At 61.1% G+C, this 22000-nt stretch overlaps 1 protein-coding gene across 1 annotated transcript in view; it reads right to left on the reverse strand.

The window, feature by feature from the left end:
- SDK2 (sidekick cell adhesion molecule 2) overlaps positions 1–6717 on the reverse strand; it is a 47090-nt gene extending 40373 nt beyond the window's left edge. Inside the window, exon 1 of the mRNA XM_032706988.1 lies at positions 6084–6717. Coding sequence (XP_032562879.1) covers positions 6084–6162 — 79 coding nt within the window. The 5' untranslated portion in view covers positions 6163–6717. The remainder of the gene's footprint in view (positions 1–6083) is intronic.
- Positions 6718–22000: the final 15283 nt, after the last annotated feature.

The raw sequence follows: 22000 nt of genomic DNA on the forward strand, positions 1-22000 counted from the left end.
CCCAGGTAGGGAGGAAGAGGAGGAGAAGCACTGAGCATCCACCATGCAGAGACCCATGGGAACAGCCACACACAGCCCAGCACTCGACTGCTCCCCACTGGGGGACACAGGCTCCCAAAAGGAACAGCAATGTCCCCATAAAACCCCAGTAATGCCCAACCTGCGCCCCAGATTCAACTCTGATTCCTCTCTCAGTGAACTGGGATGTGCCTGGGAGGTGGCCCAGCAGGACGGGCACAGAGGGACAGGCTCCTCCAGCCATCCTGGTAACACATCCCAGCCCTGCTGACAGGGGATGGAGAACATGTGGGTACCCAGCCCCGCTCCCGCCCTGGGGAAATGCCCTCTGGATCCCGCAATTCCCATTTAAGGGGGTCCAAACCCAGCATTTCCCTTCGTCATGTTGATGAAAGAGACCCATCACTGCAAGCACAGGGATCTGCAACCCCATGGCCGGGGTGACCTGCTGGCCTCAGGGGGACAGCCACAGTCCCCCCACATCACACGTGCCCTCACTCTCCATGACACACAAGGGGCACCCGTGCAGCAAGCCAGGGGTAGAAGGACTTTGCCAGGCACCCCAACCCCTCCCAGCTACACACACAGATCCCAACATCCTAGAGAAACTCCTCCAGGGAGCAGCACTCCCGCTCCCACCCGTCCTGCTCCCTGCCCTGGCGGGGCCCGGCACGGCTGTGCAGGGAGCTGGGAGGGCTCAAGGTTACAGCCGAGGACTCGCAGGTTGTGGCTCACCCAGCAGTGCAGAAAGCAATTAACCACCACAGCTAAAATTAGCTCGGCGGCTTCTTCTGCTAATGGTCAAACTCATCAAGAACTCCCTGCACCCGGGGCCTCAGCACCTCCACAGGGACAGGGAGGGATGGAGGGGAGCTGACAGAGCCACTAACGTGGGCACTGAGGGGGACACCAGCTGGCACCATGCCAGGGTCCCCTTCCCACTGTACCCACTGCCACCAGGACACCAGCTGGCACCGTGGTCCCTCTCCCTCTGCACCCACCACCACCCAGTGCCTCAGTTTCCCCTCAGCTGCCTGGGGTGGGGAAAAGCTCCCAGAATGCTCAGGACAGCTGGCCTGGAGCTGCCACACACCGAGGTGGGTGACAGGGACAATGATGGCTGGCAGGGAGGGAGGGTGGGTGGCTTCAGCACAGGGGACCCCAGCATTCCTGAAATTGCCACCGTGCCATCCCCATGGCCAGCCGGGATGCCCAGCTGCTGGCACGCGGTGGCAGCTGGTCCCAGTGCTCAGGGCTTTCCACAGAATCCTGGACTGGTTTGGGTTGGAAGGGACCTTAAAGCTCATCTTGTCCCATTCCCCCACCACAGTCAGGGACACCTTCCACCAGCCCAGGTTGCTCCAAGCCCCGTCCAACCTGGCCTGGGTCCTCTTCCCCAGCCCACGGTGGTGACAACGATCCACACAGGGAGGTGTTACCCCAGAGCATCCAGTCCCAGTATCCCCAGGGATGGTCCTGCTTGAGGCTGAGAGCCCCCCACGCCCCAAGTCTCCATTCCTGGGGGCCCCATCAGAGCAGGAAGACAAAGGGGGTTGGGGACCAGCTGCAGCCCAGGAATGTCCCCTGCCCTCGGCCCCGTTCCCAGGGATCAGGTTTCCCAGTTCCCAGGCAACCCGAGCCCGGCATGGCTTTCCAGGCAGGCATTCCTGCACCCCCGGGGCTGGGGGCAAGGGGAGGAGGCCGTCAAGGGGGCCACTGCCTGCCCTGGGCACAGACAGGTGGTGGGACTCAGGCTGGGATGAGGGGCTCGAAGGTGAAGCATCACTGGGGAAGAGGGGCAGGAGGTATCCCCAAAGTATTGCTGGGAGCAGGGGATGCACCCTCAAAGTATCCCTGGAAGCAGGGTGGGGGGAACACACAGCCCAACAGCCAGTCCCCAGCCCCACGGAGAGGTGCTGAGGGCAGTGCCCACCCTGGTGGCATCTCCAGCATGCCCAGTGTGTGAGAGATGCCAAGCAGGGCCAGCGGGGAGCTGCTGCCAGCACATTCCTGTCTGCTGGTGGGGCAAAGAGTGGCAGGAACAGATCCAGAGTCTGGATCCTTCTCCATGGATGGCTCTGGAGGGTGGGAACCCCCAAAAAAAGAATAGCAGCCACAGGGATGAGGGCAGTCCCTGGCATCATCACCCGCTCTGGGTGACCCCGGCCCTGTGTCCCTTCCAGCAGTTCCATGCAACGCTCCCCTGCACTGGAGGAGAAGCTCTCAGGACACCCCATTACATCAGTACCCACCACCCTGGGCCATCCCAGCCCCAGAATGCTGCTGGATCCCCACGGGCACCTTGGAAGGCCAAGGCTTTGAGGCACCAGCAGAGCACCAGAGCCACCAGCCCCGGCACAACCCCGGGCACCGCGGGGGCTCAGCTCGCCCTTCGTTAGCACAATCACATCACCACTGACAGCAGCATATTTATTCCTGGCCGTTTTTCACCCAGCCACACGCCACTTGCTAACGAGTTCGGGGCGGTAACGAGGGCTCAGAGGGGAGGGCACCCACCGCTCACCCACCCACCCGGCACCCAGAGGGCTCTGCCCCCACACAGCGCTGCCCCCCGGGGCTGTATTCACCCCAGGCATTGCCAGCGCTGCTGCTACGAACACCAACACACCCCCAACCAGTTTGTGTAGGGCCTACAGTAATTTGTGCGTGGTTGGAGCTCATCCCCAGGCAGGAACCAGCCACGGGCACAGGCTGGGGACAAGGACACGGTTCATAGAGGCAGGGTCACCCCTCACCGCGCCGCCCGCCAGCTCCCTCCTCCTGGTTTAATTATCAGCCTTCTCCCAGGTTCTCAAGCAGCCGAGCATCCGCCTGCTCCCTCCTTCCCGCTCTCCTCCCGCTCCTGCCTTCGCTCCTGCTGAGCAGAAATGCCACCACAGCCCAGTCCCCGTCACTAAGGGACGAGCAGCACCCGACGTTGTCACTCACCCCGGTCCCTGGATGGCACCGGGGCAGGAGCTGCACAGCCATCCCCAGCCCTCCCTGCCCACCAGCTCCAGCCCCACAGGCCACAGAGATGGGTCCAAGCCCCCAGACACCCTCCATCCCACCAGCAGCTCTCATCCTGCCTGTCCTCCCCCTCGGCAGACCACTGGCACCCCAAATCTTTGGGGACCGGCACAGTGACGGGGCCCAGTGACACGGGCTGCCTGGGACCGGACCAGCCCCCCTCCCTTACAGTTATCAGGTCATCAAAATTTCATCATCGCCGTGCCCAGGCACTAATGGCTTCCCAAGCAGCATCAAATTTTAATCTTCCCTTCCTCTCCCCTAAAAGCCACTCTCCTTCCCGAGCTGGAGCGTTGCATGAAGCCACCAGCAAACGTGCCAGCGTTGGCAGAGACAAGGGAGCCAGAGCAGGAGACCTCACACTCTGCCATCCCCTCCTGCCCTGATGTCACTGGCACAGAGGAACCACCAGCTCCCATCATCCAGCTCCTGGCATGAGCCTGGCACATCCCACAGGGGCTTGTCCTCGTCCTCCTCCTGCTCAGCCCCGTGGGGCTCCGTGTGTGCAGACATGCCCAAGCTCCACACGTGGGGCACAGAAGACGCTGGAACTCCCCCACTGCCACCTCTAATAAGCCTCTTTGATGGAAGCTGCCCACTGCAGGCCCCTGCCCCAAATCCCGTCTGGAACCTTAAGCCTCCCAAATCCCTCCTGGGACTGGTCACAGCCTCCTCAATCCCATTAGAGGTGCTGTGCCAGCGCAGGGAGTCCCGGGCTGTGCCCCCCAGCACTGACTGTGGGCAAACCACATCCCTGGGGGTCACAAAGCCTGCAAACAGCGGGGAGGAGGGGGCTGGGGACCCCCAAATTCCCCCCAGTTCTTGGGGAGCCCTTTATTGCCTTGTTAATCAGCCAAAGGGCCCTTTGCTGGCAGGGTGGGCTGCCCGTGCCCCCCAGCCCTGGCACAGCCCTCCAGGCCCGGCACAGGTCGCACTGCGACAGCTCCCGCCCGGGCAGCGCTGCCTGTGAGCCTTCCCCCGGCTCCGCATTGGGCTCCGGGTAATTAGCGCCAGGCCCCTAATCAATAAGTTATTTTTTGCCATGGGTAATTAATAATTACACAGCGCAGACGGGCTGTAATTAAACTTCCATCCCCTCTCTCACAGGCAGAGAGGGGCCTTTGTTTCACCAACCGCAGGTGTTAAAGCGCCTCACCCCGTGCCCGGGCAGCCCCCACGCCCTGGCTGGGGAGGTCTCACGCCGTCATCTCCTCCTTCCCTTCCCTATTGATCCCATTTTCCTTGGTTGCCAGAATCAATAGACCCGGCGCAAAGCGCTGCTGCCCCTCGCTGCCAGCCCTGCGGGGATGCCCTGCCTGCCCCACCGCAGTGGGAACGAGCCAGAGGACGGAGCCCAGTGCCAAGCACCCTGCCCACACGCTACCCCCTCCCCAGCTCCATCACCCAGCACCCAGTCCATCCCAACGGGACGCAGCGGAGAGTGCCAGCAGCCCACGGGCACCGCGGCTGGGAGGTGACCCTGCCGGTGCATCCCCAGTGCCACCCGCGGCAGGGGAGACAGGCACGTGCCAGGCTTTGGGAATGATCCCTCCAGCACAGCCAGCTCGCCTGTGGCCGCTGCCACACCAGGGTCGGGCACCGAGCAATGTCACAGCACCCCCGAGGACGTGACACGCGCCGCAGAGAGCCGGAGCCGCAAAGATCAGCTCCTGCGCCAGGAGAGCAGAGCAAAGCCCCTTCCCCACCCTTCCAGAGGGGCTGGAGCACCGGCAGCCCCACATCCTCCACCCTACAGCCATACCCTGGAGCCCCACGGATAAATGGAAGGAGCTTGGGTCACCCCAGGAGCCCGTCCTGCAGGCGGGGAACAAACGGATCACAGGGGACCCGCCAGCCGGAGACGCCAGCCAGGAGAAGAGAAACTCGGCAAGGGAGTGAATCAATCAAAGAGACCTTCAGAGCTCCCCACACAGGGCCTGCCCGGATAATATACTGCCGCTTTAGATGTTATGTTCTGAACTTAATTACTGAGAAATTATAGCAGTGCTGGGGGAGGCTCGGGGGGAGCGGGAGGACGGGAGCGCACGGGGACTTCTGGCTCCACTTGCTGCTGCAAACAAGGGCAAGAAATGTCGTGGGTGAAGACCCCCGGTGCTGCACCCCACTGTGCCCCCCCGTTTCCAGTCTGGATCCGCTCAGTCCAGGCACAGAGACGGAGGCGGCCACGCTGCAGCTCTGCCAGCCAGGAGCCTCCTCTGTGGCCCCGTGGGGACCCTCCCTGCCAAGGAGGAGACTCCAGGGCCCCTCAACATCTCTGAACCCCAGCTGCACCCCGAAGGGCCACAGACTAATTTTATATCCCTGTGGGGCAGTGGAGCAGCTAAAAACAGCCTGTGCCGTGCCCAAGCCACAAGGGCAAGGAGCTGAGAGGGGCTCACGCTGCCCAGCAGCACCGCGGCCCCCAAAGGCTGTTGGGGCGCAGAGGGAGCCCCGGGCACCCACAGGGGCACAGGGGTGCAACCACCCCAGCCCCAGGCCCTTGCCCCCTCAGACCAGTGGCTGGAGGTCCACGAGACCAACGTTATGGTATGAACTGCTCCCTGGGAGCCCCCCAAACTTGCACCCCAGGTTCCGTGGTACAACGGGGGTCCCCAGGGAAGGGGGTGAAATGGGCGCCGCTATCCCCGGGGATGTTCAGCCTTCCGAAGGTGGTTCAGCTCGGTCTCTACCCCAAGCTCAGAGCAACACGTTCCCCCCATCCCCAGCCTGGGGGCAGTTATGGGGCAGGGGAAGGCACAGCAGAGCCGCGCTGCTTATTCCCCCGAGCCCCCGCGGACACCGCGTTGCGCCCAGCACCGGCGGGCCCCGGGTCCCGGCTCCGGGGAGGCTTCGCGAACACCGCGGATGCTGTGCCCTCCCCGGGCGGAGCTCCGGGGCCGACTCGCTCCCACCCCCGGGCTGGCACATCGCTCTCCCAGCCCGGGGGTGGCAGATCGCTCGGTTGAGGGGCGCAGCGCGGAGACCCCCCCCACCTCTCCGCGGTCCCTCTCCCGCCATCCCCCGCATGCCCTTACCTTGGGCGCCGGCTCCCGGGGGGCCGGGCAGGGCGAGCACGGCGAAGCAGAGCAGCCCCCAGCTCCGGAGCCGCGCCATGGCTCCGCCGAGACGGGCTGGGGGGGCTGTGGGGGGACAACTTCCCCGACTTTATAATCCGGGCGGCTCCAGCGCAGGGACCCCCGCAGCAGCGCTGCTCAGGGCGAGGCGAAGGCGCGGGGCTGAAGGGCTCCTCGTGGGGTTGGGGAGGGTCGGCAGGCAGCTCCCCACCATCGGCAGCTTCCCCAGGGGACGCGCGGAGCCGGGACCCCCCAAACCCGGCGCGGGGGCGGCAGCCGAGCCCCTCCCCGAGCGCTGCGCCCCGCGTCAGGGAAGGGGACGGGAAGCGCAAGGCGCCGCGCCCCCGGCCCCTCCTGCCCGCCCGGGCTCCATGGGGGCCGGGTCCCCGCCGCTCCGGGGCCGAGCGAAAAGTTTGGGGGGGGGGGGGGGCGGCCCCTCCCCAGCGCTCAGCTCCTGCCTGGGGACATCCCCTCCTCGGCGGCTGCGGGCGACGGGGGTCGGGGGGGGATTTTTTTTTCTCCCCCCCCGCGGGGAAGGGGGGAAAGTGCGGCGGCGGCGCGGGCGGCGGCGCGGGGGTCCCGCTCGGAGCCGCGGGCGCTGCGCGGGGCGCGGGCTGGGGGCGCCGCGCCGACCCCTCTGCGCGCTCCGGCCGCGGCTGCTGCTCCTCCTGCGCGGCGCGGCGGCGGAGTGAGCTGCGGCGGCGGGGAACGGCGGAGCCGGGGGCAGCCCGAGCCGGGGAGGCGGGGAGACGGCGCGGCCCCGAGCGCTACCCAGCGGCCGCGGAGGGAGCGGGCGCGTCCCCACCGGCCGCCCCCGGTTCGTGAGGAGCGGGCGGGTCTCCCCCCCCCGCCCCGCCCGCCCCCGGTGCCCCCGCTGTGGAAGCGGCAGCTCGCGTCTGCAGCTCCATCCCCAGCCCGCGATGCCTCAGCCCCTCCGACAGCGCTCCGAGCATCAGCGCCCGGTCCCCGGGAAGGGGACACGGCACGTCCCCCAGGTAGCTCTAAAGCAGAACTCGTTGACGCGGGACTATCAAAGCAAACATTTTAGGGTTCTCCCAAAAAAAAAAAAAAAAAAGCTCTAACCCCTGAGATGACCCAGCAGCACCTCCCTAATAACACACCACCTCGTCAGGCCTGATCTCACAATTCCTCAAGCCCAAATTTCCCCAAAGGATCGCACATCCTTCAAAGATGTCTGTGCTTTCTGCTATCACCGTGCCTTGCATTAGGTGGGGGAGAGCAGCTCAGTCACGGCTGCTACCGAGCATTAACACCCAAGGACCTGCACCATCTGCACAGGAGGAAATATCCATCCTGAATGCTGGATCAGCCTCCTGAGCACACACACAGCACCTCTGAGCCAAGGGACCTGCAAGGATCAGAGTGAAATGAAAGCATGAGCAGATTAGCCTGGAGCCAGCCCCAGCACTGCAGGGTCACACCAGGGCAGAGACGGAGGGAATACTCTCCCACAGGCATCGATACAACTGTGTCAGTGCTGGGCACCGGTGTGTATTTCCACCACACTGTGCACACTCACGTGTAAAACCCACACAGTCCTTGGGGGGACAATGTCTGTACAATGTACTTGGAGAGCTACTGCCAAATTTCCCATCGACCTCTTGAAGGGAGACTGAACAATAACCCAGCACTTGCCCACCCCGGCATTAATCAGCTCCGTGGCTGGCATTCTCAACCGAGATGACGGGATCGATGTGCTGTGGGAGGCAGCAATCCTGGCTCGCCCCTCCGGGAGGTGTTTCCCGGTGCTGGCTGGAGCAAGCAGGGGAGAGGCTGCCCTGCCAGGGCTGAGCTCTGTCCCCGTAGGAGGCTCAGACCCACTCCCCAGGCACCTACACACACACTGCAGCCGCAGTAACACTCAGCACGCTCCCAAAGCCCTGCAGGATCAGGGCTTTGTTCCATAAAGAACAGGAATTTCTGTCTCCAGGGCCATAAATCCTGGTCTGACCCTGGTGCCAGCACTGATTTATGGTTATTACAATTAATCTTGTGGAGCTGTGAGCAGTTTATTACCCACTTGCACAGGTACCTGATTCCCCACGGTCACCCAGACTGACTGAGTTTGGATCTCAGAGCAATGTTCCCCCCGGAGCACATCCTCCCTCACAGCCCTGCCTGCTCCTTGCCAGTTCTCCTCTGCCCAAATGCCTCCAAGTGGGAGCAAGTTCCAGCAGGTAACGCCACACCTGTCTCCAGGAGCGGGTGGAAGAGCCCAGAGCTGCTCCATGAGGTGATGGCACATCCCAGAGATCAGAGAGGGCAGTGGGCTCTGGTGACCCCCACATTGTGACCACCCTGTGACCCTGAGGACATTCCAGGTGATGCCTGAGTGGGAAGTCTGTGTCCTCCTCGTGCTGCTGAGCCACCGCAGCCCCACACAGGGCATCTCTCCGTCTCCCATGAGTTTTGGCCCAATCCTCCAGCAACGTCACTGAGAATCCCAACATGGGCCACAATTCGAGGCAGCACCGCTTGTAATTACACTGGGAATCGTGACAGCACATCCCGACGGACCAGCACGAGCCGCATGGCGTGACTCCTCCGGGAGGGGTGAAGACGCACAGCTCTGAGCGTGCATCGGGGTTTGAGCTCCTCTCTCAACCCCTGACCCCGGCGCGGGGGGGTCTCCAGCCCCCCTCGGCAGCAGCACATCCCCGGGCTGCGGTCGGAGCCCCCGGTGCCGGGGGGTTGGCCCCGCGCAGCCGCCGCCCGCGGGCAGCAGGAACCCGCCCCGGGGCTATTTGCGGATGTGAACGCTGTTATTTTGCCTCCTGCTTGAAGAGGGCGCATCAAAGTCAAACCCAAAATACGGCGCTGGGCTTGAATTAAAAACTCTTGTCTGAAACCAAGGCAAGTTCCAAAAAAAGATCAAGGCTTTGTTTGAAATGTAAAAGTCTTTGCTGGGTTGTCAGGCGCTTTGGGGACCATCAGCATTATCCAAAGGCTGCAGGACAACAGCCAAGAACTTTGTTCAGCCGTCCTCAGCATCCCTCATTTTCCTGGGATGAGGTACTGACTCCCAGCATCCCTGTTCCTTGAGCATGAGAGCAGCATCCATGCTCCCTGCTCCGGGAATGGGCTGGGAAGTGCAAGGAGAGGTTGGAAGTGCTGCCTGCGAGTGAGAGACTCCAGGAGCTCAGTCCTTCCTCACTATCAAAGGGGAAAGCAGATAGATCTAACCCCAGGCTGTCAGCACTGGCACAGGGAAGAGAAATTGGATCCGGGAGGTTCCACAGCCTCACAGGCAATGGGGTAACAAACTCCCACAGGCAGGAGTAGAAGCCAGAACGATCCAGACCAGCAGTAATGTGCACGTTTCTGACAGTGAGGATAACCCTGGCTGCAGCAAGGCTCCCCAACACCTTCTCTGTGTAATTAAGATTGAAAGCAGCTTTTTTGTTCCTCCAGAAGCATCAGCTCTGCCAGAAGAGTCGATCCAGAGTAGTGCTGCAGGCCACAGCAGCCTCTGCAATCATTTAACTCCCCTCTTTAAACCTGGGCTTAGGACAAGTTCCTTCTCCCCAGAGCTGTGGCTTGGGATCAGTCACAGCCTCACACACACCAGACCCTGGAAGGTCACAGGCAGACACCACGTTTTTGGCAGGGCTGAAGCTGCCTCTCCTTGAAGGGGCATCAAACAGGGCCCCACACTGCCCTTGAATGCTGAGCAAGGAGCCTCCAAACAGACTCAGAACAGAAACATCTTAAATATTTTATGAGTTAAAAAATACTGAGAAAAGGAACAGCACCAGGAGCGAGCCCTCTCCTTCCTACCAGAGCTGCTCCTCTTCCCAGCCCAGAGCTCTCTCCCAGCATCAGCTGTTTGGGCCATCTCAGCCCAATTAAGATCTCCCTTCAAGCCCACAGCAATCTTGTGCTCAGTGCTGGGGGCTCTGAGCTGGCAGAGAGCAGAGCAGTGTCACCTCCCCAGCTCTGGGGACAGGAGTCCCATTTCTGAGCAGGATCTGACTCTCTCCTCGGAGAACTGTGCTTTGGGAACAAGCCATAAAAGGCCAGGAACTTCCCAGGGAGACCTGCCACAACTCTGCTCCACCTCAGCACCCAGCAGATGGGTCTGAGTATTCCATGAACACCAGACACAGGGCTGGCAGTCCCGAGCAGCCCTGACCCTCCTCACACAACTGACCACAGGAGCAGCATCACAAACTCCCCCCCCAGGAGCAGCACAGCTCTCCCAGCACTGCTGAGAGTGCAGGGGCAGCTCTGCCCAGTGCTCCCACACCTCTGGGTGTGGAAGCTCCTTCTCCTGCTCTAAAGCCCCTCTAACTGAGCACCCCAAGACAGGCTCCTCACCTTCCCCTCCGCCTGCACGCAGGAGGGGCAGGTGAAGAGGCATCAGTCCCAGTAGCCATCCTCTGCTGGGGGAGCTGGCAGAACAGGAGCCTTTGCTCCATACAAAGCTTTTGTCCTCCTCCCTGCAGTGCAGGCAGCTCTGGAGGAGCTTGGGGCAGCCTGGCAAGAGCTGCTCACACCGTTGGGGGCCTCTCCCCCTCATAAAGAGGAGGATGTTGGGGCTCCCACCTGGATCACCACATGCTGTTCCAGGTGAGAGGGTCTGTGAGTCCCACGATGGAGGGAAACATCATTCCTGCTGCTCCAGACCCACAGGCCTTCCTCAGCTAGAGGCTCACACTCGTGAGCTCTCCTCCAGAGCATCTTTGAGGTCACAGGTACCGAGGGGCAGAAGCATTTCTACAAACTGGAACCGTGGGACTGGGACCCCCCCAGCCCCCAGACACACTACCCTGCAGAGCTGAGTTTTCCTTTTCCTGCCAGCTGGAAAGAGCCAAGAGAAACCCCAGGATGGATCTGGGAAAAGCTGGCTCTGCTGTGCAGTGAGAGGGCAAAGGTGCAACCACCGGCGTCAGTCCTGGCCCTGCACCCCAGACCACCAGCACAGAAACACCCACTCAGCAGCACCAGCCCCCACCCACAAGCCCAGACCTCAAGGCTGAGTTTTTAAATCAGGAGATTAAAAATTTAAACTAAGGCTCTGGCTCATTTTAACATGATTTCTTAACATTTAAAGGCCACCTTCCGAGCGTTCCTCGGGAACAGCAGCTGGGGACAAGCCAGGTTTGCTGGGGGCTGCATCCAAGACTCTCACTTAATCACACGCTTCCAAGAGCTGGGGGGTTTAGAGCAACTCACTGCTGAACCCCCCACACCAGCCAGGGCCAGGCTGGGGCTGACAGAGCCCCCCCAGACCTCCTCCCCTAAGCCAGAGCATCTGCAATAACCACATTCCTGAGCCCCAGGATCCAAAGCTCAGAGAAAAGGGGCAGTTTCTTGGACAATTCAGACCCAAAAGGACTCGAGGGGACACCAGATCACTTTTTAGGAGGACATATCACACGTGCTCACGCTCTCCCAGCACCTCTGACTTTGCCATCACCATCCTGAAGCACACACAGACACGTGGGTGCCCACAGCAGCCCTGGGCACTGCTCACACCCCATAATTTGTGGTTTCTACCAGCAGAACCAACCCCACAAAAGCATCAGAAAAGCAGCAAAGTCCAAAGCCCATCTTACCAGTCCCCAGACAGCACTACTCGTGGCTTCTCCCTCGTGGAAAAGGGCAGGTCCAGCATCTCCTTACCCTGGCGCAGTGTGGGCACCTCCAGCATCCCAGAGCAGCTCCACAGAACCCCCATCTTCACCTCACCCCACCTGTGCTGGGTCAGGCTCATTTAATTCCTCTGCTTTAACCCAGCAATTTAATCCACCTGCAGGTTAAATCCCTCCAGGTGTGCTCAGGGGGTACCTGGAGCCCCCCCAACAGCTTCCCACCCCCTCCACTGCTACTGAGGGAAGGGGAGAGCCCCTTCCCCAGCAGTGGGACAGGATCCTGCCTGGGGGCTCCAACCCTGCCTGGAGGTGATAAATAATGAGTGAAAATAGGGGAAATAGTAAATAATATATTTACAGACTTGCATAATGGATGACACCGAGCTCGGGCTGCAGCGGGTGATCCAGTGCCTGGCAGAGCCAGCAAAGGGAACAGGGATATATGGCTCTGTGGGGCTCCCAAAGCCTGTCCCACCCTAAAAATCAACTGTTCCCTTCCCCACTCGTGTTCCCACAAAGCCCCAGGGGCCTTTTAGGGTGATGTAATTACCAGCTCCTCAATCAATCCCTTTAGCAGCAGCCAAACCTCAAAATGAATTATGCCATGATCGGGTCGGGATCAGGGCTGAGGGGGCACATGGGCAGGAGGGTTCCTGCCCAGCCCCCTCCCCCTGCTGAGCCCACCTGAGCTGCTGGATTTGCTGCTCCAGCCAGCTTGGCTCTGCTCCCCCTGGGGCTCCGGGTGTTCCTGGAGCATCACTGCACCCCAAACATCACCCACGTTACCCCAGGGAGCACAGAGGTGCTTGGGAAATGGATTTTGGCTGGTTCACACTGAGGAATTCTGCTTCCAAGGGGCCATCGATGGGATTTGCTGTCACTTGTCACCCTGTGAGAGCTGCTGACTCGTTAACCTGTAGAAGGATGAGGCTGTTGGGTGGGGGGTGATGGGGCAGGTCTGTGCTGTGGCGCTGCTCCACCTGCACATTCCTGCCCACAACAAACATCCTCATGGAGTAGAGGTGGAGAGAACCCAATTCCTGGTCCAATTCCCAGCCCAACCCCATGGAAAAACCTTGGGGAACCACGCCTCACGCCTCAGTTTCCCCAAGTGAGGTCCAGCTGCCACCATGGGTGAGATGGAGGCTGGGATGGGATGACACTGAGCCCTTCCCAACTGGTTTGTGCCACTGCCACGCCGGGAGTGAGGCCGGGAGAGATCCGTCTTCCTGCCCGCCGGATAAAACGCCTACATTTCAGATCATTCCAGATAGTAAATTTTTTGAGTCCCTATAAGCTAAAATCAATATTGGCACAACTGTGCGTCATTAAAAACTAAATGAACATGACAAAGCCAAACTGCTGCCTATTAAATAAATGAGTTTCTATCCACACAGGCACAGCGGGTTCTGAAATCCTTTATTCCAGGAGCAGCGTTTTTGTAGGAGGGGTGGGAACATGTCGGAACAGGGAGCTGTGTGTGCCTGCCCTTCCCGTGGCACTGGGACACACTGTGCTGGGAGACAGCCACGGGCTGGGGTCTGACACGGAGCAGCCCAGCCCCAGCCCCAGGGGAACCAGGATTTGCTGCCACAGGGAAGAGCCACCAGGATGAGACCTCGGTGGCCTTCAGGGTGGTGGGGGGACACCCTGAGAAACTGGTGTGCCCTGGGCTGGGCTGGAGGCAGGATGGGAGCGGGAGGGTCGTGTGGTGAAGGTGCTCCAGGGATGCTGCAGCAGTGCAATGGTGACACAACTGTGACAGAGCAGCAGTGCCACGGCAATGGAACGGTGACACAACGGCACTGTCGTGGCAGTGCAGTGGTGACACAACAGCAATGCAATGGTGACACAACAACCACGCAACAGCAATGCAACAGTGACAAAATGACAGTGCCGTGGATGCACCCCATGCAGGGCAGTGTGTCACCCCTGTCCCTGGCTCTGGAAGCTGGAAGCGGGGCAGGAAGACTGCACCAAGCCCAAATTCTGGAAGTCCTGGCAGTGCTCTCCGTCCTCTCCAGGGACCGGGAGGACCAGACTCTGCCTGTCACCCTCATCTGCCATCATCACTCCCTGGTGTCACAGTCACACATTGGGGACACTGTCAGCCGCCCACTGTCTGTCCCTGTGCAGCAATTCCAGTGTCCTGATTGTGTCCAAGTTCTCCACACACCCCCGGAGGTCTCAGTTTGAAGAGGTGCTGGGTGAGTGCTGGGGAGGGGGAGGCTGGGGGGGGGGGAAGGGGCCGGGGCTGCTCGGCTGCAGCCTCTCCCCACTCCCAGCGCATCCCTCAGCCGGCAGGAGCGGAGGCCGGAGGCTGAGCCGGGAAGCGCTGGGAAAGGTCAGCGTGCTCAGCCATGGAAAGGAGAGCGCTGGCGGGCACTGCGGGCTGAGCCGCTCCGACACGTGCCTGCAACCCCGGGGATGCTGGGGAAGGTCTGCCCGTCACCTTCCTCCGGGAGAGACCCCCCCCAGCACAAACACGTGGGGGCCCAACACCCACGGGAGGAGCCCCGTGGGCTGTGCCGGGCTCTGTGTCCCTCGATGGCTCCTGGTGACACCGGTGACCCTCTCCAGCCCCCGCCGTGCCCTCCCCGGGGACATCCCCCCCATCCTGCAGCTCCAGCCAGAGCTTTCTCCATTACAGCCTTCATTTCCATGCTTTTCATTTATTTTACATTCAAATTTCTTCTCCTTTATTCCTCATCTTTTCCATTATGGTTTCCATTTCCTTTTTAAAGCTTTCCGACGTGGAATTATTTTATTTTTGGGAGCGCAGAGGAGGTCTTGCTTGGCCCAGGTTCCCTGGACATCCTCTGCTCAGGGTGGTTGTGGCCAGTTTTGGGAGGGCTGTGGGGAGGTGATCAATGTAGATCCCTTCCAACTGGAAATACTATGGTTTTTTCTAACGAGAAGTGCTCTATTTCTGGGGTCTGCTTAGGATTTGGGGGAATAAAGCAAAAAAATGGGGGGTTGGGTGGGCCTGAGTAGGATTTAGGGGAATAAAGGGGAAAAATGGGGACGGGGGGGGTCGGATAAAAATGGGGATTTGGGTCCCAGAGCCTTGCTGGGGTTTGGGGGTGATGAGCTGTGCCCACACATGGATTTTTGGCTTCCCAGAGCTGCTCCCACCATGGCACATGAGGGCTGTGCCACTGCCACGTGGCACCAGTGCAGGATGATGGATTGTCCTGCTGGAGACAGCGAGAAGCACCCCAGCTCCTGCCTGGGATGGGCTGGTGGCACCGAAGGCTGTCACTTGGAGATCGTCAGCAGAGTGTGAAGTTCACCTCTGCAAGGAGAAAAACCAACTGGGAAGGGAAAACTGAGGCTGAGGAGAGATTATCCCAAGGAAAGGGTGCAGGAAAGGGTGCAGGATCCTGTCCCCCATCCCACCGGATGCTCCAGCAGCACAACGGATGGCACAGCGGCTGCATCCCTGATCTGGAAGGGCTCCAGCAAGGATCTGGGAAAAAGCTGCACATTCAGGAATGCTGGAGACAGGCAGAGGAGTCAATCACACCCCTATAGAGCCAAGGCCGTGAAGAGTGGGAGCTGCTGGGGGGAAGTTTTATGGTGCTTGAATCAATCAGTGGGAATCCCATAAAAGTCTGTGGGTATAAATGGGTTCCTTGGATAGGTTTTGACATCCAATTGTCTTTTCCATTTCGGTTGTCATAAAGCCATGCACACCCAGATATACAGCCAGAGCCAGGGTACACACTCCGAAATACTGATGTGCAGCCACGTGTAGCACAACCCCCCACACACGTGCACGGAGGGGCTCTGGACACACACAGGGAAGAGCCCCCGCTCCTCCCAAGGACCCAGGGATCCATTTCCCTGCCGTTACCCACAGCAGGAGCAGGGGATGGGTGACAGGGGATCGATTTGTGAGGCTGTTTCAAAAAAAAAAACACTTCATTTAAAGGAAAACTTAGATGAGCAAGCGGGTCGTACATCATGTCTGTGTAAATCATTTGTCGGGCTCAGGGACGTGAGCACCAGGGCACGGGGGTGGAGGGTGGCTTGGGAGAGAGGGGAGAGGGGATGGAGGAAGATCACTGGTTGTGATCCCATCTCTGAAGTGAGGGATGGGGGTGGGGAGGGGCTGGGAGAGGGGGTACTGTCTCTCTGAAGTCCCCCCATCCCCAGCCCCCCACCCTGGAGCTGGAATCACCAGGAGAAGGTGGCTCTGCCACATTATATCACTTCCAGATAAAGAATGATGGGTGATTTCCCTCTTCCCATCTGGCACACAGGGAAGAGGTGTGTAGGAATGAAACACCTGGCTCTGGTGCCTCCTCTTCCTCCTCCTTCCTTGTCTTGGGCTGTTTGTAAATGAGAGTGAAGGGAGATGGAAGGGCTGGGAGGGAGAGGAGGGACTGGATGGTGCAAGGTGTCCCTGGGATCCCCCGCTGGAGACCTGGTGTCCTTGGGATTCCACACCAGAGACCTGACATCCTCGGGGTCCCACGCTGGTGACCAGCATCCCTGGTCCCACACTGGAGGCCTGGGTTGCGTGATGGAGACCCAGCATCCCTCAGTCCCACGATGGAGATCCAGCATCCCTGGGATCCCACACCGGAGTCCCATCACCCCTGTTCCCACACTGGAGACCTGACATTCCCGGGGCCCCGCACCAGAGCCCTGTCATCTCTGAGTCCCACACTGGAGACCCAGCATCCCTGGGATCCTGTGATGGAATCCTGTCATCCCTGGGGTCCCACACTGGAGTCCCATCATCCCTGATGTCCCAGACCAGAGTCCCATCACCCTTGGGGTCCCACACCAGCTGGCACAATGTTCCTCAGCCAATAACTCACACCCAGACCTCTACCTCCCCTCCGAACCCATCTCCCGGGAGCACAGGGATGTGCCGAGGGGGATTTATGCCCTCCCTGGGTGCAGATGACTCTGTGTGAGCAGATGCCAGCCGGTGTCACCGCCTGATTTCTCTCTCCCCGGCTCACAGCTCATCATCAGTTACGGCGGTGACCAGTCACCTAAATCACCACCCTGCTCCCGCTCCCACCGGGATTGATGCCACGATTTTTCTCCTCTCAGAACAGCCACCCGCTGGCTGCAGCTCCGCAGGGACCCCGCGGAGGGAGGGTTGGGACAGAGCAGCTCTGAGCTGGCACCCGATCCGTGGGGTGCTCTGGACTGGCCAAGAGGTTTCCCAGACAGCCACACCCCGATGCTGATCCTGCCCCCTCAGAGCAGGGAGCAGCAGGTTCGTGCTCGGCAGACATCAGCATCCAAAGCCGCGGCTCTTCCCGCTGAACACGCCCCGTGGATGAGCCAGGGCTTGTTCACCGTCGCGGCTCCCCGGCTTGGCACCGGCTGCAGCACAGCCTCCCGCTGCCAGGCTCTGCCTCCCTGGCAAACAGCAGCTTCCCTCTGGCCGCCGTCAGGGCCGAGAATTCCTGAGAGCATCCAGGCTGCTGGCAGGGCTGGGAGCTCTGCAGCCACGGGGGTACCGGCTGCTTTTGGCACGAGGGCCCTAAACACTCACAGCAGTGTCCCCTGGGCACGGGGGTGGGCAGTGGCTGTCACCACGGGCCAGCTGGGGAGGGACACACTGCCCTACCTGAATTCAACAGGGGATGATGCTCAGCACCCCGTGCCACGCTCACGTGTGATTTGGTGATTAAGTGATCAAGTGGAGGATGCCAGCATCCCACAGGGACTCGGCCAGGTCTGCTCCTGCCCCAGGGAGCTGCAGGGCAAGGAGAGATGGAGGGATGCTGAGTCAGACCCCAGAATCTCGACTCCAGTCCCCGCCGGGCCTGGGCTGCAGCCAAAGGAGGCTGGAGGAGGATAAAGCTCATCCCCTCCAGCATATGGAGCTCGGAGCACACGGTCCCCAGGCAGAGCACGAGCGGTGGGGCGTGCACGGGGAGCTGCCTGCAGAGCCCATGGCCCCTGCCAGGGCCTGCCCCCATCCACATGCTCCCGTCCCCTGCCAGGATCTGTCACCACCAGCTGCCTGGGGAAGGAGATGGGCACTGATCCGTGCTGGCCTCAGCTGCTGGCACCCACAGCCCGGGGAGGGAGTGCTGGCTGCAGTGCAGGATGGAGTTGGATGTCCCCATGACCCCAAAAGGGAGGAATGGACCCCTCAGAGCTGCCAGCTCACTGCTGCCCATGGACAGGAATCCAGCAGGGCAGCAAGGACAGGCAGCTGGTGCCCCTTATCCTTGTGCCATGCTGATGTGACCATGACCAGGCCATGGGGACACCCATCCCTGAGTAGTGGGGAGAGTGGGACTGATTTAAATCCATTTTAAATGCCAGTCCCCCATCCATGAGGGCAGTTCCTGACTCGTGTGACGTTAAACCACGGCATCACCAGGGCTGGATCCGTGAGGTGCAGGGCTGAGCAGGATGAGGCCCCATGCCACGTCCAGCCCCAGCAACTGGGCCGAGCACAAGGGGGTTTGAGTCCATTTGCACCTCCCGAGCGGGCGCTGCCAGCCCAGCCGAGGTGCGAATGAATCCCTCCCACTGCCCTTGCCCGGCCACCAGCTCCTGCAGACCCCACCCTGTGTGTCCCTGTCCCCTGGAGCTGCAGCCCCCAACACCCTCCACAGCACTCCAGGACCCCCCCACACCCCCCGCCGGAGCCGGGGGCTGTGCTGGTGGGGGCTCCCCGGTGCAATACCAGTAACAAGCTGCTGTTAAATAATTGAATTCCTCAAATCGTTCCCTTCTCCCTCCGGTTTTGGCGCACATTTGTCACCGTGCCATTAGGCAGACGCTTTGCTCGCACTTCATTTATTCATAAGCGCGGCCGTGACAATGACAGCGGAGCCGAGCGCAGCCACCGGCACGGGACACGCTGTCCCGGAGCTGCTGGATGGCACAGAGGAGCTGGGACGGTGACAACACCAAGGTGATGGTGAAGGACGGGTCCTCTGTGTGTCCCTCACCGCCCTGCACCCCATCTCCTGCAGCAGCGCCGGGCGGTGGCAGGGAGGGGGATCCCCGTTCTACAGCACACCCCTGGCTCGTGTCACCCTCAGTGATTCCTGGGGAGAGCAGCCTGTGGCGGAGCACAGGAATAAGCCCATTATGGGACAGCATCCCTCAGTCCCCACCAGCGCAGCGGCCTCCAGCTGAGCTGGAGGGACCCAGGACAGCACAGCGCTGCAGCACGTCCCAGTTACACACTCCGTGGTGACAGAACGTGACAGCAGAGGGGAGGGTTCAGTGGCAGCCACTCCGCAGTGTGCGTGTCCCCTCCAGCCCTGCCGGACCCATCCTGGCTCTGCCCAGGCTGGGATCCCCTTCCCTCTGGGCAGAACAGCTTTGCTGGACCTTCCCAAGAGCTGAGGGTGGGTGTGCCCATCACTGTGGCCTCTGGGCTGCTCGGCCCACCAGGGCCAGCACAGCTTCCAGTGCTGAGCAGTGCAAGAGGGGAGACAGACACCCCAGTCTGGAGTACCAGAGCTGGAGCTGCCTCTGTTTCTCATCTCTTGTGTGTACAGGAGAAGGTCTGGGGAGGATTTGAAGACAAAACATGGATGAGTGGCTGGAGCTGCTGGCACCTTCCCAGCCCTGTTCCATGGAGCTGCTGGGGGCTCCTGCACCAGTGCCAGGAGCCAGGAAGATGAAAATAGCCATTAAAGGTCATCAGAAAACAGCAATCCCTTGGTGTTGGATGCCTCCAACCCCACAGTGGAGCTGTAGGACCGGTACCACACACGGCCATGGGAAATTGGCATGTGCCCATCCCGTGGCAAACTGTTGGTGCCTCTCCCAGGACAGGGATGGAGATGGCCAAGGCAGCTCTGGGGATCCAACAAACACAGACCCCCATCCCTGTGCTCCTGTTGGAGTCCCCAAGGGACTGGCCACCCTCAGGGTGCCAAACTGGATCCTCCTGATCCAGGTGGAACATCCTCAGGTCCATCCATACCACACCCAGTGCCAGGGGCTGGAGGGAGGTGACTCACAGTGCACAGGCCAGCGGGCGCTCGCTGGAGCTCTGCTCAGCTAATTGCAGTAATTAGCCCGTAATGAAGCAATTATTAGAGGACGTGGTGCCATGTGTTCCTGCAGGGGAGGAGGACAGGGGGATGCAGCCTCGGAGTGGCGCAGTGGCAGTGGGCACGGGCGGCGTGTGCTGTGCCAGGGTGACGGAGGGCACAGGGACACCGCGCATCCCCGAGGGCACTGAGGGGACACGGAGGGCACGGTGTTTCCTCCAAGGACTTTTGCCCCTGGATGCCTTCACCTTCATGATCCCTGGGCTAAGGGAGATGCTGGACCCCATGGTGGGACGCCATGGTGCTGCTGGGGAGGTGACAGGAGAGATGGAGCCAAGTCCCGGGTGGCTGCGCTGGCGGGAGCTGCACGGACACGTTGCTCCGGAGGCATGTGCCGGAGCCGGAGCCGGAGCCAGGCAAGCGCCGGAGCCAGGAGAGGGGCAGCAGCCAGCTGGCTGGTTCCTGCACTGGCTCAGCGCCGGGGCTGTCTCTGCTTCCATGGAGGTGGCCAAGTTAACCCCCCGTGCACGGAGAAGGGCCGGGAGCTTGCAGAGCAAAGGCACCTCCAGCCCTGGGGGCTGCCCATGGCCGTGGGTGCCCACCCCAGGGATACCCTGCTGGCAAGCCCTGCTGTCCAGAGACATGTGCCAGGGTATCCACTCTCCATAGGGCTCCCAGAGCAGCGGAGGCACAGTTGGAGATGTGGGGACACCGGGATTCTCCCCGGGGGCTGCAGCGCCCCAATCCCTCCCCACTTGCACAGACCCCACCAGAGCAGCCGACAGCCCGGATTTCCCCAATTTCACCCACACTGCTGGAGAAATAAGGGCTTGTCCTGGCTCTGGGGAGGGACACGAGGAGCCTCTGATGGCACTGCACCCACCAGAGCCCCGGGACCCCCCCAGCCCCTCCACAGCACCAGGAGCACCCTCCAGCAGCTCCCTGGCTCGCGGCAGCAGAGCCCCCGGTGCGGAGCGTGGCTGACATGAATCGTGGCTCCGGCAGGGAAGGAGCAGACGGGAGGGAAATAAAAGCAAATTACATCAGTGCTGGCATGGGCGGCCATCCCGGAGAGCTATTTCGGGAAGGGCCAGGCCGGCTGAGGGGATAAGCACTTGCAGATGTTGCTGTGAGAGCCTCGTCGGGCTCCTTCCGCCGGGGCTGCAGGGAAGGGACGCTGCCAGCGCTGGGGACACGGCAGTGGGGACGTGTGGGGGTCCCTTCTCCATCAATCCCTGTGGTGAGGGGATCCCTGGGTGGTGCTGGAAGCCTGGATCCAGCCCCTGGACCATGGTGGGGATCACCAGCACTGTATCCTGCTGCCACGTGCACCAGGACAGCTCAGGGACTGACGGTGGGAGCTGCGTGAGGGGACATGACGTGCCCGGCTGGTGACCAGGATGAGGTGGCATCTCAAGGTGACTGGCAAGGGCAAGGAAAGAGAAACCTGGCCGTTGCCATGGTTACCACCTAACATCCTCCAGCACCGGCTCCAAGCAGTAATGCCCGTGTTGCGTCGCCAGGATGGGTTGCAGGAGGGAGGGAAGGGCTGGATGGCTCCCACTTGTGCTGTTTGGTGTTGGGGAAACTGAGGCATGGCCCTGCCACTGCTGCCCTGCAGCAAGAACCAGCGAGAGCTCAGCCTGGGCTGGGCTCGGGGGCTTTGATACACATCACCCCCCAAACACCAGTGCTGCTCAGGATCTGAGCCCACGCAGGGATCTGGACGTGGCTCCAGCTGCTGAGGGCTGGGAGCCTGGCTCGGAGCTGGGATCTGATCCCAGGTCTCTGTCAGCCTCAGCATTACCCTCAAACCAAAGGAAACAGCAGCTCGGGGTGGAACGAAGTCAAAGGAAAGACGTGGCAGCTGTTTCTCCTCTCCCCAGTTCCTGGTTTGCTACGCCAGTCATGATGCTGCTGGGTGCCCGTCCTCGCTGTCCCCTGTGCTGCCCGGTGGCACAGGATGACAGGCACCGTGGTGGCAGGTGGCATTTTCCAGCTGCCCCCGGCCGGCGCTGGGAATCAGCATCGCCACCACGACAGGCGGGAATAGCCCGCTCGTGAGCTGCTGCCAGATGTTCCTCTGCAGAATAATTTGATGGAAAAACAGGGAAGGGAGAACATTTTGCCAGAAACATCTTGCTCTAATGTAAAAAAACAGGAAATCATGCTGGAGGAAGGAAAGTCGTGCCCAAGTTTATCCCCCTCCTGCGCACAAACAGGGTCCTTGGCGTTGGGCTGTGCTGCTCATCCCGGAGGGATGGGG

This window comes from Chiroxiphia lanceolata, chromosome 19 (genome assembly GCF_009829145.1).
Source record: "Chiroxiphia lanceolata isolate bChiLan1 chromosome 19, bChiLan1.pri, whole genome shotgun sequence".
NCBI lineage: Eukaryota > Metazoa > Chordata > Aves > Passeriformes > Pipridae > Chiroxiphia > Chiroxiphia lanceolata.